This window comes from Anser anser, assembly GCF_964211835.1.
Source record: "Anser anser genome assembly, chromosome: 9".
NCBI classification, from domain to species: Eukaryota; Metazoa; Chordata; class Aves; order Anseriformes; family Anatidae; genus Anser; species Anser anser.
The window spans coordinates 21,854,240-21,881,394 of NC_139729.1; the positions used below are offsets into that span (position 1 = coordinate 21,854,240).

General features: G+C 49.1%; 2 protein-coding genes across 5 annotated transcripts in view; both read left to right on the top strand.

The window, feature by feature from the left end:
- The first annotated feature begins 704 nt into the window (after window positions 1-704).
- LOC310904393 (uncharacterized protein) lies at window positions 705-26,694 on the top strand. 3 transcript variants are annotated; one of them, XM_083849065.1, is made up of 6 exons: window positions 705-6,359; window positions 11,371-11,475; window positions 15,808-15,981; window positions 17,114-17,295; window positions 18,853-18,974; window positions 25,230-26,694. In XM_083849065.1, the coding sequence occupies exons 2-5, from the start codon at window positions 11,375-11,377 to the stop codon at window positions 18,924-18,926; spliced, it is 531 nt and encodes a 176-aa protein (XP_083705191.1). In that variant the 5' UTR covers window positions 705-6,359; window positions 11,371-11,374; the 3' UTR covers window positions 18,927-18,974; window positions 25,230-26,694. The 3 variants fall into 3 exon arrangements, 2 of the variants coding, with proteins under 2 accessions (XP_083705191.1, XP_083705190.1); XR_014588275.1 differs by lacking the exons at window positions 15,808-15,981; window positions 17,114-17,295; window positions 25,230-26,694 and having other exon boundaries at window positions 18,853-20,373; XM_083849064.1 differs by lacking the exons at window positions 705-6,359; window positions 15,808-15,981; window positions 17,114-17,295 and having other exon boundaries at window positions 10,757-11,475.
- The window catches only part of TBL1XR1 (TBL1X/Y related 1), a 111,432-nt gene continuing 110,537 nt past the window's right edge, over window positions 26,261-27,155 (top strand). For both annotated transcript variants that reach the window (XM_083849059.1, XM_083849058.1), the window contains exon 1: window positions 26,261-26,815. The gene's annotated coding sequence lies outside the window, so the exon portion shown is untranslated. The remainder of the gene's footprint in view (window positions 26,816-27,155) is intronic.

Genomic DNA, 27,155 nt, shown 5'->3' on the forward strand with positions numbered 1-27,155 from the left:
GCTCCTGCCCTCAGCTCCACCGCTGTAGGACCAGACCAGGACCATTGCCACTGCCAGTGGTGCGCAGGAAGCCTTTCATCTGCCTTGGGGAACTCGCAGAACTCGAGGCCACGTCCTGCTTTGAGGGACTCAGTGCTTAAGACAACCAAAACCACACGAGCTGCCCCTGTGCCGATGGCCGCCCTCTCCCAGGAAGGAGCGCTGCCAGCGGAGCAGTTGCAGGGAAGCTCTTAAAAGGGGAACTGAACACGTTGTGCTGAACATGTTTTGTTTTACATTAGGCTAACAATTTTTGGTCTAATGTTTGGTTTGGAAGCTCAAAGCCATGCTCAAGCCCACAGCTGCCAGCTCTGGAGCAGGCAGTGGTGTAATAGTCATTTAATTCCTCGGCACTGTAATCTGATGGTAGGATGTGCTCCCAAGCTGCTTTTAGGTCTGACTGGGGAATGAAATCAATCACAGAATGCACATTACAAGAAAAGTGCTGTTGGTGTCAATTACCTAAGCTCTGCGAACGTAACTCTTCTAATTTCCTGTTAAATCAGTAATGTTACCAATCTCAGTCTATTATTTTAATTAGGACTGTGACTGCAGTTGCTAGGAGCCGAGCGAGTGCAGACAAATGTGAATGTGTAATTAGTCCCACAAATGAGTGGCAAGCTGAATGTGTCAACATCAGGGATAGTTACAACATGGGGTGCAGCAGGAGGCCAAGTGATTTGGGCCAGATTCTGATCTCACTGCCAGCCCCGTGCGACTCCACCAAGGTCAGCATTACCCCAGACGTGAGCTGAGGTGAGCAAGTCTGGGTCTGGCCCCTGGTCATCACGGTTTCCTGGAGCTTCACCGTGGGCTATTTTTAAAGCGACCGATGTCCCGTCTGGTTGGGATTCTTGGCGCTGTAACGTCCTCGCCGGGCACGTTACTGAACACCGAACGCTGCAGGAGGACGTGGGGGATCCCAGCACCGGCAGGCGTCAAGTTCCAGCCATCCCCTGGCACCGCAGCTCCTGGGGTGGGCATGGAAGTGCTCGTCGTCCTCCTCCTCCCTCGTAGCTGTGAACGAAACCTCTCAGCTTCTGTCCCATCTGCCTGCCTCGTGCCTCCCGGGAGCAGCCAGCGGAGCGACAAGGGGGGCAGCGCACAGGCAGCGGAGCAGTGTTAGCGAGCAGCCTCCCCGACAGAATACGCCGAGGACAGAATCCCCAGCTAAATATAGAGCCGAGCTGGGAGAGAAAACAACGTGGCGATGCGGCTCCGTCGAAATTAAGAATGAAAATCTTCAGCTGCTGCTGGTTTATGACCCCGGGCTGCTCACAGTGAGCACGGTATGCCCAGAGGTCCGGCCTGCCTCCGGTACACGGCACGGAGTGGCACAGGAGGGAGAGCGCTGCTTTTATTAGCACTTGGCTATCGGTCAGCAGTCCACGCTCCGCAAATAAACGAACGGGCTGGGTGCATGTCATCCCAGTTCGCATGTTACAGAAATAACACTGGACTGGAACCAGAGTTAACACAGCTGAGGTCTGGGATGCAGCGGATTTTGAGAGGGAGGATGGCAGAGCCCCGTTAGGTGAGGCCTGCCTTGGGGGGCAAACCTGATTTACAGCTCAGTGCGTCTTCTGCACTCGGATCTCCCCGCTTTAGTAGGTCATTCTCCCACTTCGCTTCGCAAGATACTTCCTTTGGAACGAAGAGACTTGGAAAAGGTCAAGGGTTAAATGAATGTTAGATTCAGTCACCTTTCCAAGACAAAAATATTACAGCAATAGCGTGATGGAGAGCGAATACTCGCCCGTGAAGGTTACACACGGGAGACAAGCACTGTGCCTTGATGCTGTGGCGAAATGACCACGGCAATGCCGTAGGTCCCAGGACCTCAGTTAGGGCTGGCTCCAGCTTTATGCTCTCACTCGTGGGTTGCTTTGCTGTTTTGTTTTTCATCCTGTCATGATTCTCTGACTTGTAAACAGAGGTCAGGCGTCGTTACTGGAGGCATTAAAACACTCGCCCAGACGGTCTGGCAGTGTCAGCACGCAGGTTCCTCCTTTCAGGAGTCTGTCACCAGCAGAACACAGGGTGACTCAGGAGCTTTCTTGAAGAAAGCAAACACTGCCTGAAAACACGCGCGTGCCTGCTTATCTGCTGGGCCTCCGCGGGAGCTTTGAGCCCAGTCCCTCTGCCCTTGCCTCGCAGGGGCCAGCTATGTGCAGGAAATATCATTTCTGTAGAAAACGGCCACCTCCCTGCCTTTCCAGCCTGAGCAGAGCAGGGGCACCGCCGCTGGGCTCCCCACGATGCAGGAGTTGTGCAGCACGGTGCGGCGTGGGGCTGGTGCCCTTTTACTCCAGCCTGCTGCTGGAGGGAAGGTCCGAAGCAGCTGTGCTGTGCTGGGCCGTACAGGCTGGGCAGGCTCCTTCCAGGTGAGCAACTCTTAGCCTGGGATTAAAGCCCGTGCGGTGTCATGTGTGTATAAAGTCATCTGTGGCCCTACGAGTGTGCAGCTAGCTTGTAATGGGCATGTTAATAAGGCTATTAAGGTTTACAAATATTCTGCTCTTCCTTACAGTTTATAATTTAATTAATTGCCAGTTAATTGTCTTATTTTCCCCCTGTGATTGATGTCACTGAGTGGGATTAGGCAGCATCAGATGATAGGGAAAGCGGGAATGAATGCAGCATCCTACGACAGTACGAGAGGAGATGTTTTTATGGACAAATCCTTTCCGACATGGATGAGTACCGCAATGAGATATCACCGGGTATCAGCTCGATACATATTGTAATGGGATCATTAGCGGAGGTACCAGCTGTGTGAGGTTTGTGTTCACAAACCATGGGTAAGTAACAGGGAAATATTGGCTCCTTGGAAATGTTTGCCAAATGTAAATCCTTCCCTTTTTACAGAGCCAGCGCTCGGTTTGTATAACGTTGGATAATACTCCACGAGGCCCGGGGGACTGCTCCGGCTACCCCTGCAGTCGGTAATGGCAGGGGAGCCTTTGGCTTCTGTGCCGGAGGAAGGGAACCTGGGCTCTGCCTCAGAGCTACCCGAGCAAGCCAGCAGCATCGCTGCTCCTGGTGCCCAAGGGGTTGCTGAGCTCCGGGTTGGCTTTTAAGCTGCCCCCTGTGGGGTACAAATCTGGAGGTGCTGCAGAAGTACTCCAGAGGTTTTGCTTTCTCTGAGCCCTTCTGGGTGACCAAAGGCAGCCCGCTCTGGCATGCCTCCAGCTCCCAAAGCCCGCAGTGGTGCCAAGCAAGGGGATCCGGGGTAAATGAAAACCCAGACCTAAGTGACTTTTGACCAGACTTTGATGTCATTTCAGCAGAATAAACCTGGAGCAATTACAGTGGCTTTGGCGTGAGTGAGATCAGATTGTGAAACCAGGCTGAAGAGAAAATAACCCATGTGTGCCTGCCCGGGTGGGCGTGCAGTGAGTTAGAGCCCCTGCATAAATCAGCACACGCTAAGTAGGTTATTTCTGAGGCTGTAATCAGAACAAGGAGTCAGCCAAACCACATCTGTCTCTTTTAATTCATTCCTTCCATTTTGGGGACTTCGCCTTCATGAACAGCTATCAGTGATTACATAAAAGAGATTAGCTAACATTTCTGCATAAATCAAGGCCGGCGCAAGATGTTTCCTACAGGCATTGCGAAACCCGCGCCGGGCGGAGGACACGATCCCCACCGAACACGGCGACGCTGCCCTGGCCCAGCAGCAGCTCAGGGGCCACGGACAAAACCTTCGTGCTTCTCCAAACAGCCTTGCAAAAAGCAGATCCAACGTGTGCGTGGAGGGGAACGGCGGGCCCTGGGTCTGCGTGGTGGTTTTTTTTTTTTTCCCTATGAGCAGATCTTTCAGCCAAGATACATGACAGAAACAATGAAAGGAAGAGAGGGGCAGGAGAGCCTTATTGTAAACCAGATTTCCATGTGTGAATGCAAATCAATCTTGCTGTTAAGGAAAGAGCCGAGCCAGAACGTGTTACATCTCCTCTTTTAGCACAGTCGCTAGCAGAATGTCTTGATGTGAACGCTGTTGTGTGACTCAACAAATCTTCGTGTTTGTTTCTTTTTTTCCATTTCAAGGCAGTTTCATCATTTTCCTCTGCTTTTTGCTCTGTTACCATGAACGGTGAGGCTGTCATAGGGTCAGGGAGTTGGAATTTTCCTTTCAGTGTTGTCTCACTGCTCGTCCCCTATTTTTCCTTCTCTTTTTGCTACAGGTCAGAGCAGATCTATGCTGAGATATAGGGGAAGGCTCAGCCCTTCTCTCCCATTCGATCTGCCCCAAGTGGTCCCAGTCCCCTGACTGCAGAGCATCTGTCCCTGCGCTGTCCTTCCACCCCATCGTCTGCATCCAAGCTTCCCTGCTGAGCCTTCGAGCCAAAAATACCAAAAGAAGTCTCAAGTTTTTCATTCCTTCATTTTTGAGGAACTGAATTCGAGACCCCGCAGCTGAGTTTCAACGCTGCCAAATACCAGTAGCTCCCATTAGCTGCTGAGTACTCATCACTTCTCAAAGTCAGGCCCAGAGTATCTCTTACTGGTATTTATTACTTGGAGTTGTGCTTAAAACCTTAGCAAGACCTGGGAAGAACTGAAAAGAGGAAGATTCACACTCCTTTCTTTCCAGGTGCGGAACTGAACTGAAGTACAATTTAAGGTCTGATGTTTAAGTGCGTGCTGGCCAGCTACCATGTGGGAAAATGGTAGTGATGGAAATATGTGATGAAACCAGCTACCCACGGGCATTTAGTGCTTTCAGAAAAAAAAAAAAAAAAGGCACAAAGATGCCCATTGCCTGTTGAAATACATGCCCAGGAATATATCTGGAAATAAAGCTGGTTCTCTCCCTCCATCCTTTGATCTCGAGCATCTTTCAAAATCTGGCCTCCAAGTGATACACCCAGGGACGCGTGAAATCAAGCACTGAATCTTTATCTCCTCCACGTGTGCTTCTCTGCGCTGCAATTCACAGCACAGATCCGTTCCTCACCCGGACTGGTCTTGGCTCAGTGATCAACAAGACTAATCCCAGAAATAAGGATACTGGCCAGGAATCACAGAGCGGGGGGAAGATGTGGCCCCCAGAAGTACGCCCCCCCCCAGCATTGCCCTATGGCGAGTGATGTCCCTGCACAGACACAGACACCCTCCCCTTCTCCTCCCATCCAGGCTGCGGCTGGCCTTGGATTCTCCCCTGATGTGTGAAGAATGTAAAGCTGTGCCCCTAATCCTTGACCTGTGTTGAGGACCACGGAGCTAGTCGTTTCTGAAACAGCACCCAGAGAGAGTCCGAGACCTTTTCGTGCCAGCGGTGTAGCAGGGAGGAGAGCGCCTGGAGAGACCAACTACCCATATAGTGAAGGGAAATCTGAAGTTTCCCCTCTGCTTTCTCGTGCATAGCAGCATCTGTATGCCTCATTTCCATCTTCACAGCTCCAGCAATTTACATAATGAACATTTGCAAAGCCTGAGATCTGGGTTCACTTTGTATCGCATTTACTGTAGATGACCTTCAACATATCATCAGAAAAGTTTCCCAGGCAATTTTCCCAAAGGGTATGAATGTGAAGCATAAGACCATCAGGAAGGAAGAAAAGGGAATAAAATCAGATTTCTGAGATACCCATTATTCTAAGATATATTTTCTCTTCTACAGCAGGAAAAAAATATTTGAGTTTAAAAAAAAAAAAGAGTTTTGGCCTTGCTTCTTTAAAACCAGTGTTGGTATAAGGCCCATCAATAAAGTAATTTAATTAGATCTGCAAAAAGAATATTTCCATAACAGAATGCATTTGAAGAAATGTTAAATTAAGGAAAAAAATATAACCAGAGAAACAATTTTATTTTTATTCCTTCATAAACAATGGCTGTAAAATGAGTTTATTCATTTTGGCGCCTGATCAAGTACTGAACAAGAAAAAAATCTGATGGCAAATAACAGGGCGGTCAAGGCAGAGATTCAAGACCTAAGACAAATCCTGACCTCAGGGGTCAGAACTGGGCATCAGGGTAAGAACGAGCACCTGGGGGCAGTTGTGCCTCCTGTGAAGGTGTCAGGTGCAGCTCGGATTTCTCCTAATAGGGCTGCAGTAAGCACAAGGTGATAAAGCAGGAAGGGAGGCCCTGGCCTGTTTTTGCCTCTGACACCCATCCTCAGAGCAACATCTTCTTCAGCCACCTTGCAAGTGGCAGCAGAGCGTGTCTGAGCCCTGGGATGCTACAGCTCCAATGCTATGCTGAAGTTTACGTTATACCAGTGTGGAACAGCAGCAGAGAAACTGCTTCGGTTGTAGTCTGGGTGCTGGATAAGGATGACCCGGGGATAATCCCTCACCTGACGGCTGCCCGTGAGTTTTCTTTTCTTTTCCTGTTTGGGCTGTCAAGCTGGTTATCGGTCACTGAAGCAACAGAGGGTGCTCTCAAAGGAGAGACGCATTTTGCAACTATATTTGTATAGAAAATTAGTAGAAAGCTGAATATAGAGATGTCCTGGTGATGAAGGAAAGGTCTCATGTCAGCAGTCTTGAGGCTCCTCACATAAAATGGATGTTATACACTACCATGATAGGCATGCTGGAAATGCCTGAAGTAGGTAAGTCTGACACTGTTCCTGCTGCTGTAGGCTAAGTTTATACGGAGTATTGCCCTACGCAATAAGCACAAGCTGTTAGGAAGAATTTTGGACTCCTTTGTTTTAAGATAGTGCCCTGTGTGTTCTCCTTTCTGGGCAGATTTGGGTGTTTACCTGCTGTAAACATGTGGCTGGTGTTAGCTTGTAGTTTCTGACCTCAGGTGTGTTGCAAGATGTTTATCAGTGTATCCTGCGTGGCTCCGTGTTACCAGAATGGGGGCAGTGTAGGGGCAAAAACTGCCATCGGGTGATCTTTACCAGCGTACTTCCTTCGGTGCCTTTGGTCTAATGTTATCCTGGGCCAGATGTAGGTTCTCTGCAACTCCCCTGTGCACTGTCATAAAATGGCCCCAACCTGCTGTGGAGGGTTGCTGGACCTTCCTCTCAGATTGCCAGCTTTTAGTCTGCAAACCCTGAGCAGAGGCCATCAGAGAAGCATCACGCTGAACCCACGGAGAAAGGGAGAAAGGAGCAGCGTGGGCAGCTGGAGAAGCTCGTCCTTATACTTAGGAATGCTTCTTCCTTTCATCCTTTTTTTTTTTTTAAGTACTACCATATAGTGTTTAATAATTCAATATATACATAATCCAAAATAAACAGACTAATTAACCTTTGTTTTGAGAAATCTAATTAGTTAATGCATAGTCTCTGTTCAGATTCCAAACAGTTTGGAGTGGGAAAGGTGCCATGGGGAAAGCATGACAAAATATGTTTAATGCTGAGCACCTTCAATTATTTAAGCAGAAATGTGGGCTGGATCAATTAAAAAAAAAGTAATGCAGGCATGTACACGCCAAAATAACTGCATGCGGTGTTCCCAAACTCTAATCCTGCAGCAGAATGGTAAAACATGTCCACGTGTAAAGCAACTGTACTGAGGTGGGAGTCTGGTGGCTTGGGAGCAGCTCTGGTGTTTGCCAGGAACCCCCAAACTTTCCTGCTGGAGCTCGGGAGGCAAGAGAGGGGAGGAAGGAACTAAAACTCTGGTGCTGGCAGAGATTGGCCACCCTGGCTGGGTAAAGCTGGCTGTTGAATCCCTCTCTGCATCCCAAAGAGACGATGAATTCTCTGAAAGGTCAGATGCTGTGCTCTGACTCACTAGTACTAGTCTTCTACAGCCCAAATGCCTTCAAAATATATTACTGTGTGATAACAATTTTCCCCAAATGCTGGAGTTTTAATACTCTTCCCCAGCTGAACTGTAAATAAAATTATTTCCTAAGAGCACTTATTTGAGCTTGATTATTAAATACGTTGCCAAAATCTGGTCGGTTAATATACTGGCTGCTACTTGAGCTGAAGTATCTAGAAGACAAAGAACGAAGTAAACGAAAAGGAAATCAACATTTTGCTAAATTGCATGTTTTTAAAAATCCTATAATTGAGGCTGCTACTTCATTTCCATTTGTAAAACAGATTGAGTTCCCCTTCCATCTACTAATGGATTTGGTTTATCTCTGATACTAATTGCAGCATTTGCATGGCTTGCACAGGCTGCTTGTGACAGGACGTTGAGTAAGAAAAGTCAAAGTGCTGCTGCTGCACTCTGGGGTGTCATTTAGGAGTGATACTTGGCACCGAGCTCTGCTGAACTTCAAGCCCTTGTTCTTCTTCCCGTGGCTCCAAAGTCTGGGTCAATCAACCAAGATAAACTTGTTAATTCGCTGTCAGGATTATGCGCCTCCGGTCTCACTCGAGAAGCAGTGGGAAGGTTCAGGTGATAATAAGGCAATACCAGACAGTCTGGATGTTTAATTAAACTTGTCCGTGCCCGCTTTGACCTAGTGATTGGGCTGGAAATGTCACCAGAACAAAGGTTGCTCATGAGGTTTGCACATGTGCCTCTGCTCGGCAGGGCTCGTTGCAGAGGAGGGGTTTTGCACCATTTCTCCTTGCTCTTTCACATTGCTGTCGGGAAGGGAATTGTGTCCTGAAGTTCTGGGGGGAGAGAAAACACGCTTTTTCTGAGATGAGTAAGCCTTTTCTTACAACCTGCTACAGCAGATCAGCTTACACACATCTGAATTAAGCAACATGTGTGATTCTGGGCCTCGGGTCTGGTGGTAAGCGGTGAAAACACACTGCCTTCAACGCAGCCAGTGTTCAGCTCCTAACTCGGCTGCACCAGAGCTCAGGTACAAACTGTTTTATTGCTGAGGTGGGGAGGGCAAGCAGCTTCCCAGAGCCTGTCCCCAGGAACGTGAGCTGTACCAGCACCCGCAGCAGCAAGCGAACCAAGGGCTCATGGTTTGGCTCCCATTGTTCTGTTCTAAGTTTACAAACAGAAGCTTTATCATTATTTTTAAGGCGCTCATGAAAGCAATCCGTCAGATTCCCAGGGAGTTCAGCATGGCAAAGAAAGCCCCAGCTACAGGGTTGCCTTTGTGGAGCAGGTCCGCGGGCTCGCTGCCATTCGCACAGCAGGGGAGCGTTGTAATAATGACACCAACATCTACCAGATGTCTTCTGGAGGATTTTGTTTCAAGATGCATGGCTGCTAGTTCAGAAGAATGTGTGGGGGGTTTTCTACCCTAATATACATGATTTGTTTAAAAAGTTTGCAGGTGTTAGGATTTTTATTGAAGTCAGAGCTGAGAAATTATATACAGTCGGTGAGGTAATGCTTTCTCCTCTCAGACCAGAGCAGGGAGTACACACAGTCTGTATTAAATAAAGGGCAGCTGTATTGCCAGCACAATTTTATACATCTGGAAACTAATGCCAGCCATACCAAGCCAGCCATCCGTTCCTGCAAATCCTTGTAGAGAGCAAGAAAATCCACCGATCGCTTGCTGCTTTCCTCCGGGAGCTTGCATGGCAGGTCATTCCCATGGCTGGTGGTGGTGGCGGACCCCTTGCTGCACCCCTGTTTGGGCTGGCCCCACATCTGGCCGGCTGAAAGGAGCCCCAAGCCCCCGGCTCTTCCCTGCAGCTGTTAGGGTGCAGCTGGGGGGCTTGGGGTTTGGGGAGCAGGACAGCTGCTTCCTCTGTCATCACTTCATGCACGGGTTTTGTTTCTTTTCCTCTTTCTCTGGGCTTGGTTCAGCTGCTTGCTGAAGGCCCAGAGAAGCCTGTAGAGATTTGAGATTTTTTATGATGATGATGATTTTTATATAGGTAGGTTGTAATGTCAGGATATGAGGTTGAAAGGGCAGGTCTGAGTCAGCTCTCTGCTGAATTCAGAGTATTTCCTTTCTGTGTGGATGAGATCCAAAAACTTATCTCGGTTCAATAAGCCCCACTTATTTCTGATGCTCGCTTGCATAGACTTTGAATCCGTTGCATCTGCAGAAGAGGGCTGGTCGTCTGGGTTCAGCACAGCTCTTTCTTAAGAGGCTGGGACATGTGCAGTCAGCAGGGGAAATGTTTTGGGGTGGCAGCTGAGGTGGGCCATTTTATTTATATATAAATAAATATATATATGTATTCTGTATATGTAAATACTATATGTATTGTGTGCTGTGTGTGTATGCATGTACACAGCTGCAGAGGACAAAGGTGCTGCAATTTGGGGCCCCTCTGCCTGAGCCTGCTGCACCCCACGGTGCTGCTCCTGCTGTCCTCTGTGTCCCTGGGCCTGAGCTGAACAAGTCCTGTGGGGTTTCTCAGCCACCTGAAGTAAATTTCCTCTTATTTCCCTCCAGGCTGTCTTTTCCCCTATTGCTGAATTTCACTCACCATAATGATTTTGAGAACACCATTTTCAATTTCCTCTACGGAGCTGAAATTAATACTAACTTTATGCCACTGCATAGCTGAGCAGGGCTTTAAGCATCCACCAACAGTGTGCATATTTCAAAATAATGTAATGGCTCCTAAGTCCCAATACTGCTTAAAACCACTGCCGTAGCCCACTGTAAATGCTGGCGGTGCCTGTCTGAACTGCAGCGTCAGGAATAACAGCCCCGGCGGTGCTGTGTTTGTGCCCATCATGTCCCACGGGGAGCAGCGCTTTGTTACCGTGAGGGACACAAGGCCGGAGGGCACGCAGGTGCCTCTCCAAGCTGGAAGTGTCCTGTGAGCATGGAGTCTGACAGACCCATGGCTTTGTGTGTGAGGAAGCTCCTTGTGACTCCAGATGGAGTGAGGCTTTGTGAGCTCTCCTCACGTGGAGGCCCAAGCCGCAGGAGAAGCCACATGAGGTAGGCCGCAGCGCTCCCCATGCTGGAGTTGCTGGTGGGACAAGACTTCTGCTGCTCCTCTGGGAGACTTGTTCTCCATCAGTCCTCATGGCAAGGAGCTTCTCCTGCCAGGAAGGGCTTCCTTGCTCACAGTGCTTTCGTCTTTTTTTTCCCCTCATCAACTTAGGGCAGCTCCTCTCCTCATGTGGCTGGCTTCCTCAGTCCCCAGGCCTTGTGGGCAAACTTTTGAGGTCAAGGATTTCAACTGGGCTAAGACTTGGGTTTGTGCCCTTCTGCTCATGCCTCGCCCCTTACAAGGGAGATCGCCATGTTTTGTCTTGAGAGAGGTGGGAGGAACAGAGGAAAATACAAACCAAAACTCTGATTGCCAAGAGCGTGTATTCACCAAGCCCATTCACTGCCTTGGGCTTGCGATTTTGACTGTGTTTACAGAGGAGCAGAGGGATTATAAGAATCTGTGCGTGTGAAAGTACACAATACCTTAATTACGGCGAGCGCTTTGTGATACGGTCTAACAAGAGCTAATGGAGCACAAGAAAGCGGTGGAAAATGTTAGCGAGATCTGTCAGGATGTTTGTCTTGCAGGCTGATGTGGCTGATCTCACCTCCCAGCGCAGCGAGGTGCGTGCCGGGGCGAGGCGATGCCCGGGGCCGGCAGGAGGATGGAGCGGAGGCACGGGGTGTGCCGAGGTATGGGCAAGGTGGAGGAGCACCGGGGTCCTTGTGGCTACGCTCTGCAGTGGGATCTGAGCTGTGTGGGTGCTGAGAGCATGACTTGAGCCCGAGGTCAGCTTGCTGTCTTGGTTTATAAGAGATTTTGCTGTGTCCCAGGGCTGCTCCGGCTTTTCATTCATGCTGGAGCTGATGGAGAGCTGTGCTTAACCGGCATTACACTGCTGGCAGGGGCTGCTTGTCAGAGCAGGAAACCACTCCCTTTATCCTTGCTTGATCTCTAGGAGTGAAATATGTGCAGTGCCCTTGTCGACAGTAAGAGCCTCGTATGGGGGGGGAAGAAGAAATATTAACAAGCAGGCACAGATGTTTACCTTTAACTTCTCACTTTCCGTGGACTTGGGAAACCAGGGGGGAGAGGAGCTAAGGGTGAGAGGTCTGCAGTGCAGGAGAAAAAGCTCTCTGAAAGCCTGTGGAGGCTGTCAGATTGAATCTGTATTTCCCCTGGTATTGCTTTGGCTTTTCTTTGGCCCAGCATTATTTCTATTGTTATTTAAACTTACCATTCCATTAAAAAGAGAAAGATAATTGCTTTTTCTTTCTTCTGCCTGAGCTTCTCAATATGATTAAGATATAGAAAACAAATGACTGGACATAAGGATGATGTAATGGGCAGAGACAAGCCAAAGTCACTGTGGCCCCGTTTAAAAACATGGCACTTCTCCAGGATCTATTTGTTTCTTCTAATACGGTGATTTGTTTTTATATATTGCTCTCTATAATTATCATCACACTGTCTATTCACTGCCTCTACGTTCAGTGTAATATAAATCTGGAATTAGTCTATTGAAGTCAATGTCGGATACATTTGCTTTAACAGCTAAACTAGGTTTTAGTCTCATTTATTCTACTGTAGCTCCAAAATGACTCCACCGAAGCAAATACAGCCCCTCTCTCAATGAGGTTTTTCACAAAGCCCTTGTTCTGCTCCTTGGCTACACCTTCCACCGTGGTGCTGAACTGGTGCTGAGCTGCTGTTGTAGCAGGTTGCAGTTGGGGATAGCCACGGTGCTGGGGTGCAGCTGGGAAAAGCAATGCAAGGGACGGGGTGCAACTGACCAACAGCCGTGAGCTGGGAGCCCATGCCAGAAATGGGGTGGTCGTATGGAATCGTAGAATCATTAAGGTTGGAAAAGACCTCCAAGATCATCTGGTCCAACCAGAGGTGTTCATCCCGGAGCTAAGCAGCCTGCTCTGGGACCTCGACTGTTATCTGGGGGAGTGGGTGCTGAGTTTGGGGTCATCGGTGAGGTGGAGAGGCTCGGGGAGAAGGGCTAAGCTTGGGGAAAGCCACAGCAACTCTGTTGCACGAGGAGATTAAGGGGGCCGCAAACACGGAAGGCAGCGCTGAGGGCCGGGGAAGCAGCGGGCCTGCAGCCAAGCTGAGGTTGAGAAAACCTCTGCAGGCTGGAGAGCGGCCAGGGCAGCTGGAAGCCATCGGAGCCGCAAGGGCCGTGGTGCGAGGTCGGCGGCGAGGAGCGGGCTTGGCCTCCGCAGGGAGGCTCCTGGGCAGGCGGAGGCAACGCGGGCTGCTGTGCTGCGCTCGATGGCCGTGGTGTTACCCGCCGTGGGAGTCATTTCCATCCAACACGGGCAACGTAACTTTTCAACCTCTTCCAGTTTTCATTTCTGGCAATCCGGAGAAATTCTGATGTAGCTCAGGGCAAACTTCGGCTTTTCTTTTTCCTTTCTCACAGGGAGGCTCTGCACACCTGTGGGTGCCCAAAACACACCTCAGACTTCTGTGTTTTCCATAACCGTTTTTCGGTAGTTGTGCAATAATTGCATTTTACAGCTATATGCTATTATTTGATAAAACAGCTGGAAAGAAGCTATTTTCTGATTTTCAGATGCCATAGTTGGTCTCTAATGCTAGTTTTCACTGGTGGTTTAACAAGTTCTTAGAAAACTGTTCAACTTCCCCCTTAGTACTAAGAAGGTAAGCGGCAGCTAAAACTTACCAACAACCATCCAAAGGAGAAAAAAAAAAGAGGCTTAGAGAATTTTTTTTAGAATAAACCCTGTTTATATCTTTTTTTCTTGAGATGACACACAGATCACCTCTACCCCAAGTAGAAGGAGAAATGGTTAGCATTCCTTTCTACCAGACTTAAACTGGAGGATGTAAAGTTTTGGCTGAAAAGTTGAAATGTAAAGATTTTTGGGGAGAAAAAAAAAACTTTCCATTCAGAGCTCATAGTTTTGATTTGGAAATTTACCCAAGGGGGTCTCTGGGGGGCTTTGCTGGCCTGGTCTTTTGTCCCGTGCTACCCCACAACGTCCTCTCAAACAGGAACAAAATGTTCCAGTCACTGCACCACTTTGGGGATGAGGTAGGGCCTAGGAGCTGTTTTTTGTTAGACAAAAACACTAAGTTTCCATAGGAAAGCAAGCCTGTCTCATAAGATTTTTAGCTGAGGAAAAAAAATCCACAACATTGTCAGAAAACATCGTTCCCGCTGGCTGTGTACATCACTTCAGAACACGGAGAGCCTCCGTGCCCCCTCAGCGAGTGCCCCAAACCAGCAATATCCTACCGGCCGCTCCCCATTAGCATTCACACCGCAGCCTTTCTCCCTGCTCCTGTTCTCAGATGACATTTAAACCTGTCAGCAGTTCCAACTGGTGTCATGTAGTCTTTGTAACCAATGCAAAAATTGCTCTCTTGCTTCGCGATGGCCTCTAAAAACAGATAAAGGGAGGGAAAGAGGATGGCTAAGCATGGACGTAAATACTCTGAAATGCCTGCGTGCTGCTTTCCCTGCTGCTGGTCTGAAATCTTTTCCACTGCTCCTTCCCAGGACGTGCCTGCTGAGAAGTCGGGCTGCATCCCTAGACCAGCTGAAGGGTCTCCTCTGGTATCAGTGGGGTTTGGGCAACGCCTGTGCAGTCAAATTAGGAGTCGCATAATTTAATGCAGAGCAGATAAAAAGAACCAACACGAGGCAGAGGGGTAATCCCGCTTATCCTGCGGCGCTCTGTGGTGGATGAGAGGTGCCGGAGCAGCGATGCCTGGTGTGCCACGAGGCCCGCCAGCTCTCAGGCAGGTACCTTGTGGTTCTCCTGTGCGTCCCTGGATGCTTTAATTGGCACAGCAACAGCTCCCCTGCACGGGAGGGGTTTTCTCCGTGGGTCCTGAGGGCATCGCAGCCACCCTGCAGAGGTGGCCCCAGAGGGACATGAGCCCAAGTGCTGGCAGATCCCCCACAGCTGGTGGTACTGCCCGGAGCCATGTGCTTTGCTCCTCTTTCCCACTGACCCCTCCTGATTTCCCGGATTTGTAGGTCATTAAAATCAGGGAAAACATTGGGGTTAGGCAACTTTTGGTCCTTGGACTTTGGGCAAAGTGTAATTTGTGAATCCGAATGCTTTCGCTGCGTGGAGAGGCTCAGGTTGTGCTGCTCAGCACCATGGGGGCTGACCCCAGAACGAGCAGCAGCCAGGGCTGCAGGAGCTGGGTGCCTGCTCGGTGATCCCGTCAGCTGGGGAAGGGCACCGAGAGTCCAGCAGAATGCACCATTGCTGCAAACAGCAGAGAGCAAGCTTGGTTTTCTTGCACCCCATTTGGCTCTGAGGAGGGGCAGCCTCCACTTTAAGCCTTGGTCGAGGTTTCTTCCATTCTTAGTTCTGGGACCTGGTTAGGGTAAATGTTCTTTAGGCAGAACAGCCGATGTGTGTGCACGCAGAGCCAGTGCCCGCGAGCACCTGGGCGTGCACTAACGGGGCTTCGAGCTCTGTGCATGCAACCGTCTGAGTTGTTTTTGTCTGGTACGGGCCCAAATTTGACCGCTGGTAAACAGCAACGCGTTCTTGTTTTTACAGAGCGGTAGGGGTGATGGACGGTCCGCCTGCCTGTTTCCATTTACCCACGGTTAATGTAGCCAAGCCTGGAGTCATCTGTTTTTGTAAAGCTCACAAACAAAAACTTTGTGTTGATGTTTTGGTACCAAGCTCAAATATGGGAACAATTTTATTCTCAATGCCAGCATTTCTGATGTGAGAACTGAAAGGCGTCCAGAAACGCTGCCTTTTCACTGAATATTCTTCGGTCCCAAGATATAGCATTTTTAAAGCATTACAGAAGCAAAAACAATTCCAGTGCCTTGAAAGCTTTTTCTACTGACTCTGCTTCACGGAAACACTGACTCAGGGCCAAATGGCTGATTATATCGTATGATGTAACAAGGAGTTAGAAAGCTTAGTGGAGAATTAGAATAACGCGCTTTGTGTGTGCCTGTGTGAAGTGGAGGGGGGGGCACAGCGTTTATTAGATCTTTTTTTTTTTTGCAGCTATGTTATTTGCTTGCAAAACTCTTGCAGGCCTTGTTGGAACAGATGGGGATTTGGCGCGTGGCAAGGTTTTAGCTGCCGAACTGAACCAAAGGTCGGGATCTTCTCGGCTCCACAGAGGGCTGGAACATCGGTGGCCTCGCTGGGGCGTGGAGGGAACGAGCACCGCTGCTGGTAGGAAGGAAAGGATGAGCAGTGTAACACCTCGGGCAGGGGAAGGAAGGATCCGGCCTGGCCTCTGTCGTCTCACGGAGCTAAAGGCTTGGGGTGGACGTTTGGGGTTTTGGTGCTGAGGTGGCTGGCGGCAAGGTGCGAGGCAGATTTCTTTTTGCTTGCTCTCCTGGTCCTGCCCGTGAGGAAAGCCATTAACTGCAAGCGTGAACTCTGAGATGAGTAAAAATCAAAGATGACCCAAGTGCCTGGAGGCATAAAAACAGCTACTGAATTGTTCAGCTTGTTTAATGAAATGGAGCAGCGCGAAGACACAGTTCACATACAGATTTATGTATGTGAATACAACAGCACCGGCGCTCAAACATTCCACGGAGCTGGCTGCAAATCCCCAAATGGGGAAGCCTGGCTGCCGTCAGCTGTTCAGAAGAGATTTGGGATAAAAAGTCCCATCAGAAAACCTGCCCTTGCTGTAGTGCAGCACTGGCAGAATGGAAAGGAGCCCTGGGCACGCTGCGAAGCCCACGGGTCTGGTGCACGCCGGCAAGGTGCCTGGCCCGCCAGCTCCTGGGGTCTGCCTGCGGTGCTGCTGGCCTGATCGAGCCTCCCGGTGCTATCTCGGGCTCGCTGCCGCCTTTCTACATCAGAGAGGGGTGCGTGAGCCTCCTGGCGCCGTCCCAGGCTGCCTGACCTTTGCTGTGCTCGGCACTAATCGTCGTCTTGCCCTGAGTCACAACTTCCCGTAACATCGCAGGGAAAATCCCTGTCCCCTGCTGTACCTGCAGGACAGACAGGGCTACGAGCCAGGTCTGCTGCACTTTGCTCCTGCTTTCAAAATCCATGTATCCGTACATACACCAGCCTTGGGAGACCTCCCCTTGCTGTCCCATCATGGATCTTCCCAACTCCAGTGGCTCACCGGACAAGATGAAATGCCAGCACTGAACTATATTTGAAGCTCGTGGCTGTAACACCAGGCTTGAATGCTGGTGCAGGTCGCTAGGTCCTTAATTTCCTCCTTAATGGATTTTCTAATGCGTTTGATGAATAAATAGGTGCTCAATAGCAAGCTGAAATACCGTTTGCAATCTTGGACTTGAAACGGCCTTAATGTTGCCATTATTTGTGTTTACAGCAGTCCTGCGGAGCTCGGGGAGGTGGAGTACGTGCAAATGTTAAAATTGCCAGGGCCCAGAGGCGTGCAGCAGCACCAGCCCAGGCTGCTGTCAGAGAAACAACTCGAGTGTGTGCCTGGCTGTAAGAGCATGAATGATCCCATTGACTTCACGTTGGCTATGGATGCGACCGGAGCTGAATGTACGTTGTGTTTGCGGGGAAAGATGATCCAGAAGGAGCTGGCCGCACAGGAGAGCGGTGGGGGCTGGAATCGGTGTCGGCCTGCAGGAGAGGGAAGGCAGAAAGGCTGCCCTGGTGGCAAGAGCTGCCAGCGCTTCGTGGGCTCCTGCTTTGTGCAGATGCTGCGATCCCCGGCAGCGTCCTGCCTCGAGCTGCCGGCCCCAGCTGGTCGAGCAATTTGAGCCTCTCGGTTTACAAGTACCACGTTCGTGTGGGCACAGCAATGCGATTACATGTTCGCATCAATTTGTGTAAAGTTGGCAGCATCCTCGGCGAGTGTTTTTGTCCCTCCAGCTTCTAAATGGCATCGCTGTTAGCAGCAATGCATCATCGTTAGCAGCGAGACTTGAGAGGGATGCGCGAGCAAAGTGTGATACTGCTTCAACCTCTGGAAGTGCGGTGTGATAATGAATCAGGCACGGGTTCGTCGCTTGTCCACGTTATTTGGTAGAGAGCAGTGCAATGGAGCAGGCTTTTTGTTACACTGCTTTAGTGAGCTGTCCCCTCCGGGGCTGGGACAGCCGCAAGCTCTGCAGTGCTTCCCGCGAGTCTCTGGCTTCGTGCTGCAGCACCAGGTACTGAGAGGTCGGCGCCAGCCCAGAGACACCAAACATCCAGCCCAAAGCTGCAGTCCCTCAGCCCTCCCTTGCCCAGACCTCACTGATTTCTGGGTCTCGTCCTGCGGCTGCTTTGAGGGAAGCTGTGCTGGCTGCGGCGCTCCCTCCACTGCTGTGCTTATGTATTAATAAGGGACGGAGCTGGCGGCAGGGCAGGGCAGCAGCAGAACGCATTTGTCTTGCTGTCCAGCGAGCCACGTAACAAACAGCAATGCCAAGTGTAATCCTGCCTCGGTTAAAACTGTTGCTTTGGTTTGTCATCGTTCATTGTTCGGAATACAGCTGCTTAATGACAGGATGTGGGAAATGAAGTTTATGTCCTCGTAGGCTTTAAAATAAAAATTCCTGAACAATGGAGGGGAAGGACGCGCTTGCACAGAGCAGCCTGCCTGTGCGCTGAGCCGCAGCCCCGCCGGAGCTCCAGAGACAGAGCTTTTGCTCTGCGCTTTAAAAATAACCTGCTGTGTAAACCGGGGCAGCATCCACGCATCGGCTCTGCTTACGTTATGCGGCCGCTGCAGCTGCCTCTGCCCCACGCCTCGCAGAGCGGGCCCCGTGTTTGATAGGAAGAAATGGAAAATAAAAGACAAATGCCACGTACCTGCACGGGGACGCTGCTGCTTTGCAAGCGCCCCTTGTTCAACTGGGCTAGCAAATGATCAGAAGGGGAAGGGAAGGAATTAGCCATAAAGACTGGGAGCAAGTGGGACACGGGCAGAGGAGACTTTGTTAAGCAGGTAACAGGAGGCAGCCCTGGCACAGGGGAAAGCCGGGGTACGTGGCACAAGGTCCCTGTGGGTGACAGCCGAGGCCCCGGCTGGCTCTGCTCTCATCCCACTGCTGGGGCAGGGGTCGTGCTGGTGCTGCTCTCGTTTTTACAATGATCTTCACTTCCATACAGGCCATGATGCAGGGCCCCCGTTGGCGTGCTCACGGCTCATCCCTGGCGGCGCAGGACGGCAGGCGGGCGCGTGATCTTTGCTCCTGGTGGGAACACTTTCATCCGGGTACGCGGCACATTAGGTAAGCAAATGGGGAAGCTGAGGGGTTTGGTGGGAGACGCTTTTCATCCAGGCTTTAAACTAATTTCTGGCCTCAAATAGCAGGCACAGCCCTTGAAGAACCACCAAGGGCTGGGATGCGGCCAACGAATCTGCATAATTGCCGGCCCATCCCATGCTTCATTCTGCCTCTAGAAATATTCTCCCTCCTCTACATACGTTTATTAATCCCTGTCCTGAACTGTGTGAAATCACTGAGGAATTTGCCTGAGGTTCCTCTCTGCCAGCACTGGCCCAGGGCTTCTCAGCAGCATAAGCAAAATTAAAGGAGGTTCTGGGGCTGGGATGAAACCACCCTGGCTTGTCAGAGGGAGGAAGAGAGGAGTCACGGTGCTGAACTTGGTGCCCTCGGTGCAGTAAGAATGGAGGAGCTGCTGAACCTCCCAGCGGCGGATTTCCCACATCCCTGGGATTTTCCGTGTCTTAAAATCTCAGCTAAACATCACCTTTTTTAGGATTATTTGATATATTCCTACAGTCATTTATTAACAACAGATCGCTGCCACGTTCCTTGCCACTCTCTTGGTCCCAAAGTTGTTCTCTATTTTTTGTATCCCTTGCAAATTTCTATTTCCAACGAGCCTACTGTTATCTCACTTTTGCTATTTTAAGTTCCGTGGCACAAAAAGGCTGACTCACAGAAAGCCGTGTTGTAGGAAATATTGGCTCAGCTGAGGAAATAATTCTCAGTTCATTCTTCTACCATGTGCTTTAGTTTTTTTCTGTCCTTTTTTTTCCTGTCTGCTGGTCTCATGTTATGCCACACATCTAGCTAGCACTGTGAAAGATGGAGAGCTATTTCTAATACACACAGCACTGGTCTACAAAGTCAAATGTCTCTTTCTATATATACCCTGGAGTGTTTTATGTACCTGCTAGAAATGTTACACAGAATGCTCACACAGCTCATAAAATTTGGTCTTGTATTGGAAATGTTTTGTGGAAATATGCTGCTTAATCTACTGCAGCAATTCACAGTTAATGTTGTCACAGTGCGCATTGGAGGTTGTGAATGAAGATTATAACTGGCTCAGAGGAGTTTGATACGTTATCAGAAGTCCTCAAGAATAAAGCTGAAAGCAATGGATGTTCCAGAAATGTAGAAAATTCCCCAAAAAAAAGGGGACAGCCAGGAGGCCCAAGCAAAGTCATCCTTCTGGTTGGGCTCGTGTTGATCCCGTGGTCTGTTGAGTACCTGCAAACCCTGTCTCAAAGCTAAGGGACTGTATAAAACAAAGCCTGAACCGTGCCAGGGTGTGCTTTAACTGAGTGTTAAGCACATCAGTGAAAGACAGATCTAGGATTAAATCATATCTCAATAGGGTGTGAGGGGAAGGAGGTGTAAAAATAAAATAAAACAAAAAAAAAAACTCTATTTACTTCACAAGGACTTTAATCACTGCAGCAAGCTGTCTAATAAACTGCAGGGTGTGCTTTGGCCCTGCCATGTAGTTCGTTCATTTTAGGTGTAATCTACCAGAAAATGTTCAATGTCTTCTAGATATGGATATGGCAGCTATCTACAGGAAAGCAGTTGATACCAATAATACAAGAAAAATAAGGGACTTTTGAAAGTACCTATTGATAATTTTTTTCCAAACCTTTTTGATACTATCATTAGCAAAACCTAATTAGAAGGTGGTTTTCAACAATTGCTGTCCTCCGGATATTAAAGTATAGCCCTCGTATAAATAATATTATCATCTTTAAAATACTTTGTAATAAACACTAATTTACCCTCCCAATTTTCTTGTGAGATTAGATAATTATGCGTTAACAATAATATCATCATCATTAGTAGCCGTGTTAGTCCTCTCTTTATAGATGGAGGCTCATGCACTGATAATAAACAGCTTGCTGAAGGCCACATGAGGAGTCTTTCAGGACTCTGATTAGAGAGCAAACAGTCCTGGCTCCCAGTCCTCTGCTCGCATGGAGAAGGAGAACAATGTTGGTATAATGAGAGAGAAGCAGGGGCTTAAATATCAGCAAGAGGAATCCTCCTCAGATTGGCTGGGTTCTTGCACTGCAAGGAAATATCAAAGCGTTATGTGACAGAGATAAAGGTAAATATCTAATAGATTTTGCACCTTTTGTACTTGTACTTTTATTTAGTAATTATGCCAAGTAATGCAGATAATATTATGAATCACGATGGCACTTAAAATGCTGAATTTTTGCAACCACATCCTGGCCCCGTGAGATAATCCATTTTGATCTCGAGCTGCAGCCAGGTATGTCTTGCTTGAAACTTCAGAGGTGTGTGATAGCTGCCAGCACCGCACCCTTTTTTGTAATGTTGTTAAAATAAAACATGTTTGGATTTGCTCAGCCATTGTAGGATGCAAGATCGGAGTTACAACTCTGCCATGAATGCAGCCTTGCCGTGACCATGTAGTTAACAGGAGCCTTCTGTAGCATTTTTGAGAAGTAAAATTTTTGCCATTTTAAGGAATGTGGATATTTACACGTTTAACTGTAAAACTGAAAAAACGCAATCCTTTGAGAGCAATTAAAGCCCCCAGATAAATGCTTTGCTGTGCCCCAATCTCAGCTCACGACTTGCAGGAGCGTCGAGGCGGTGCGACCTTGAGTTACTGGGCTGCTCGCAGAGCACTTGTTTTACCACAACCCTCCTGCTGTCACGGCACCCATCCCTCTGAGCAGCACAACTCGAGGAAACAACCCTGGTTTGCCCTGAAACTACAGCTTCACAGGACTACTGACGCCGCCTGGGCTCAGCCCGTGGTGGGAATGTGTTGCTTTCCAGAGTCGTGTCTGTATCAGCTTCTTTCCATGTCGTTCACTGATTTTTCTCCTCCACAATTGTGTGAAACTTGTGTTTTTTATGATCTTGAGTCTAGCTTTTTTTTTTTTGGGGGGTGGCTTATAAGGCTGCTGGTCCCTTTTCAGGGCAGAAAAGGGAAATTGCTTGCATGCAGAATGGCCAGGACCAGTGGTTTGTGCCCACCGCAGGTCTGTAGGACACAGAAGTTGCCTCTTCCACGCCTCGTAGCACCGTGGTTTCACAGCAGCACTGAACAGGCTCTAAGTGGCATAGCTCATGTGGAATTTCTGAAAAAGCTGCTTCACGGACCTCACAGTTCCACCGCTGTCTGTGAACGAGAGAACGTTCCCCTGGTCGGGCTCTTCCTCTGCTCTTGCCATTTACTCCAGGCAGCAGAAGTCCTTGGGATTGATGCAGGTAAGCATCAGTTGAAACCTTTCTGTGATCAAATCTTCTCTGTCTTACAGAGATCTACAACATATTTGTGTCCGATGCATTTAAAGCAACTGAGGGAAATAAATAATGCTTCATTGCACTAATCACCAGCATTCCATTTTTTTTACCATTTATATCGACTGACTACTAATCAATTTGTACACCGACTTAGTGGCATAAGATGCTCCCTGCCCACAAACAAGTCCCTTTCCCAGCCCACCCTCTCCTGCAGTCACTGGAAGGAGTTGCAGAAGGAATAAAACCGGTGCCTTCAGAGTGGTGAGCTTCCATTTTCTCTCCACATGCAGTGTCCCTCCTCCGCCCACCAGCCCACGGTGGGATCAGCTCAGTTCTTCTATTTAAGTCAACAGGATTTCAGTCCTGCTTTTTTAAATATCAGGTTTGACTGGGGCTTGCCTGCATATCAAAGGCAATATGGTAATTTTTACGAGGGATAGGGTTTGCCCTGGTATTGGCCAGACTTGTCCCTGCTCTCCCTGTTGCACAATGAGGAGCTGAGTCACTGTCATTTCTCACCCAGTAAGTGCCTGCGTTTCACTGGTGCTGTGTTCATATAGCACAGGGTCATAGCGCACGTACTGTAACTGGGGGAGTCTTTGCATAAACAGGAGCTAAAAATGAACAAAGAACATTCCTGGTCTGCTGCTATTTATTTATGCGCTGCCACGCATGGGAAGTTTCATTCTGGCACCTAGGTTGCGTGGTGGACTGGGCTCGATCCTGCTTTTCTGAAGTCAGTAATCTAGTTCCTATTGACGCACTGCTATCTCATTGAGCCTTTAGTTTCATCCCAATCTGCAAAAGATTTATGATTAGATATTATACAGATTTAACACAATACCATGGCTTTTATTATTTGCGGGAAAATGTTAATAAAAAACAAGTATTACAAATGCATTTTAATCCCTGAAGTGATTTTTTGAGTAGAACGCATGAATTATTAATTGTTGTTATTGTTATTACTGCAATGCATACCTATCTCACAGGACACTGTGAGGATTAATTAATTCTTGTAAAGATGTAAAAGGCCATATAGGTGTCAAGGGTTATGACTAAAGTGCTTTGAAAATGCAAACCACTCTGTGAGTGCCAAGTATTATTATTTATGGAGTCCAGGCAGTGTGCTTGGTACTGTGCAAACACTGGTCCAGTTATTGCAAATATTTGCTTATATCTGCTTAGTAGGCCGAGCACTCACTGTTACAAGTAATTTAAACTATTTTAAGGGTATACCTTGCAAATGTGGCTGTGAGAAGACTTCCCAAAAGTTGGAGTGACAGGACCACGGAAAGTGAGCAGCTGTGTTACTGAAGCACTGCAAAGGCCCATTTTTATTCAAACACGTGAATGAACCAAGACTACAGATCCAATTCAATTCTACATCCAGAAGTTCGGGTTTGGTCCTGCCTTTCTCACTTTGGGAACAGAAACACAATAGCAATTGTTGTTTAAAATTGTTTCTCCTGGCTTAATTTGCAGCCAACCCTTAGGCTCAGATCATTCACTGAACAACCCGTCATGCTCCATAGCCTGTTCAGCTGCCCTACGTCACCCATTCTTGGAAACCTTTGAAAGTGAGAACGTCCCTCCTGCAAGGCTCTGGAAATCACCCCAGAAACTGTGTGCCCAGCTGTATGTTTGGGCAATGGAAATGTGAAATCATAAGCTTGGCGTGGGAAGTAATGCCTTTGTGTGGCCTTGTGAGGTGTTCACTGAGCTGGGGTCTTAGTAAAGTTTAAAAAAAAAGGAACAAAATTGAAAGGGTAAAATTATTATTTGTAGATATTATTTGTATATGTTATTTGTAGAGTGTACAGGACATAAGATTTGGGGCATAATGCTCAGGTAATCACCCAATCCAGCACACAGTAACAGCAAAAGCGAAAGCCTGGCACGCTGGAGTCGTGACTGAACATTTGGTGAACAGTAGACCATGGAAACCTTCAGCCAGATGACTTCAGCTCAGCATGTTGTTGCTGCTCGGCAGATGGATGGGAAGACAGTGTTTGTAATTTCTGTGGGCCAAACAACGCACACTTGAGGGGTTTTCCCTCCTCCGTTTCTCACACAAACCTCCTGAGCATCACACCTCCCGTTGCTATTCCGTGGACTTTTTGCAGCCCCTCCCATATCCTTCTTCAGGGCCGGGTGTCCCACACTCCCTGACATGAGGTCCCTTATCTTCCCTTTTGCCTTAGGCTATGTGCATACTCCCATTCCCCCTTCCTCCTCCCACTGTTACTGCTTATCTTCTTTTAACAAGGAAGTAAGTCATTGTGAATATCAGGAGGTTAAACTCCTTTAGAAGCATGGACAGATCTGAGATTACCCCGTAGGAAGCTGTTAATTAGTCCCTTGCCATTTCTCCCCCCCCTCCGATTTTAAATTTCTCAACCTTCAGCAAACTCGTCAGGTTTGTCTACAAATGACAACAACATTCTCTGAAATTTTGAAATCGGATATGGTCTTCAAAAATAATTGCATCTTTTCAACCCATCTTTTACTTTACCATCACTGAGAAGAGAAAGTTGCCCACTTGGGCCATCAGGAAATATTGAACTTTGAGGGGTTTGCAGTCACAAATACACTCCCTGGCTTTCCAGAGAGGCTTCAGTTTCCTTGTATAATTCAGTCAATTTCAAGCAAACAGACTGAAAGCTCAGATCTTTCTCAAAATTAAACAATTTTGCAATGAAAAAAATCAGCTTTCCGCAAATATTTAAATATTATTCTTCATAAAAGAATAAAAAGCGTATGGGCCTGACCCTGAAAAAAATGAGCACTGTGAGGTGATCCTACACCCAGAGGCCCACCCATCTGCTCTCATCAAGGTTTTGCGGAGTAGAAGGGTCCCATCTGCTTGCTCTAGAGATAGGGCTAGCACGATTCTCCAGCAATTTTGAGCTCTATTTAAAAATAAATAATAAAAAAGTGCTACGTTTGTGACCCATCTCTACACTCCGGTTTTTCCAGGCACCGTGAAGGCAAACAGTGTGGAGACGTGGCGATGTGGAGGTCCCGCTGGGGCAGCGTCAGACCTGGCCCCGTGTTTGTGGGGTGCCTTGGCACGAAAAGGAGCGGCACCCGGTGCTGCAGTCGGATCCGCGCAGGGTTTGCGGTCACTGCCAGTGCCGGTGGCAGCACACCCGCGCTGGACCCACGCCCAAGCACTATGGCAAGAACATTTTTAAGATGGAAAGGACCGCCCCGCGATGGATGTGGTTTAGATCAACAAAGCTTGCTTTAAAAAATAAACAAACCTGCGATACAAATGACAAATGGCTTTTATGTTCTAAAAAAGATCAGCACGCAAGTAGGACGCATTATTGTGGAGGGCTTTATTCAGTAAATAAAATTACTGGGGTAGGTGCAGTAACGGGGCTGTAAACGTCGAGCTGCGCCGGACCCCTGCATGAAGGCAGGCCAAGGCCATGCCAGCAGGGAAGGCCACACCAAAAGCGAAGCCGCCAGAAGTGAGACGTGTCCGGGCTGCATTTACAGGGCCGTAGTGGCAGCGAGGCACGATTAAAGGCTTTCCTCGAAAATCCCCGTGAGGACGGGGCCGCAGCGCCCAGCCCCGGGGCCGCCGCCATGGCCTCCCCTCAGCCGCCTCCCCTCACGCTGCCGGCCTGGGGAGCGCGGGCGGCGAGGAGGCTGCGGGAGGAGGAGGAGGAGGGGAAGGAGGAGGAGGAGGAAGGGGAGGACTGGGAGGAAGGGGAGGAGGAGGAGGAAAGAGAGGAGGAGAAGGGGGCTTCCGACCCCCGCCTGCGCAGCGGCGCGGCCGGGCCGCGGGTTCGCGTGGCCGCAGCAGGCCGGCCCCGCTCCTCCTCGCCCGGCCTCCCCCGTCCCTGCCTCCCTTCCCCGCCGTCCTCCTTTCCCTTCCCTTCCCTTCCTCCCCTTCCCTTCCCTCCCCGGCGGCCGCCGCTCTCCCCCCGCTGCCATTTCCGTGCGGCTGGCCACCCTCTGCCGGCGCGGAGTGTGTCTGCGAGCCGTTGGCTGCTCCGAGCCGTTTGGCTCCTTCCCTTAGTAACAGCTTTTACATTCTGCCTCAATTCCTCCTCAATCTAAATCACACACACACACACAGATATTACTTTTTTTTTTTTTTCTTCCCTTCTCCCCTCCTTCCTCGGGACTTAATCTCTAATCCCCCCTCTTTCCCCACCCTCCCCCTCCCCCCGCTCTCTGGCTTGGGATATAATTGAATATCACAGCACTATTTGGTGCCTGGTGCTTTTTTTTTTTTTTCTTCCTCCTGTGCGTGTGTGTTTTTTTTTTTCCTGTTTTTTTTTTTTTTTTTCCTCCTTGTGGACACCTCAGCTAAAAAAAAAAAAAGGCAAAAAAAAAAAAAAGACTTATACATATCCGTGCGTACACACACACAGAGACATGTGCATGTAGGTCCGTATGGCTGTATAAAAAAAAAAAGAAAAAACAACCAACCACCACCAACAAAAAAAAAAAAAAAAACCAAGCACCACGGGAGCGGAGACAAACAAGGGGGAATTTCTCTCGCCTCCGTGCCCGGGGGAAGCAGCCAGGCAGCCGCCACCCGCAAGGTAAGGACCGGGGCGCTCCGCCGGGCCGGGCCGGGCCGGGCCGGGCCGGGGGGCACCGGGCGGAGGCGGCTTTGGGGGGGGGGGGGATGGGTGAAACCTCGTGGAGCTCGGCCCCCCCGCGTTTATTTTTTGGTTTTGGGGTGGTTTTGGGGAGAAGGGGGGTGTCGCTGCTGGGGGGGGGGTGGGGATGGGTGTGGGGGTTGTTGGTGTTTTTTTTATTTTTTTTTTGCAAATAGCTCCCTTCCCCCCCCCCCCCCAGCTCCGAGCCGCTGCCTTCCCCTCCCCCACCGGGCTCCGTTTTAAGGGATTTCAGAGGGTAAAAAAAAAAAAAAGCAACAAA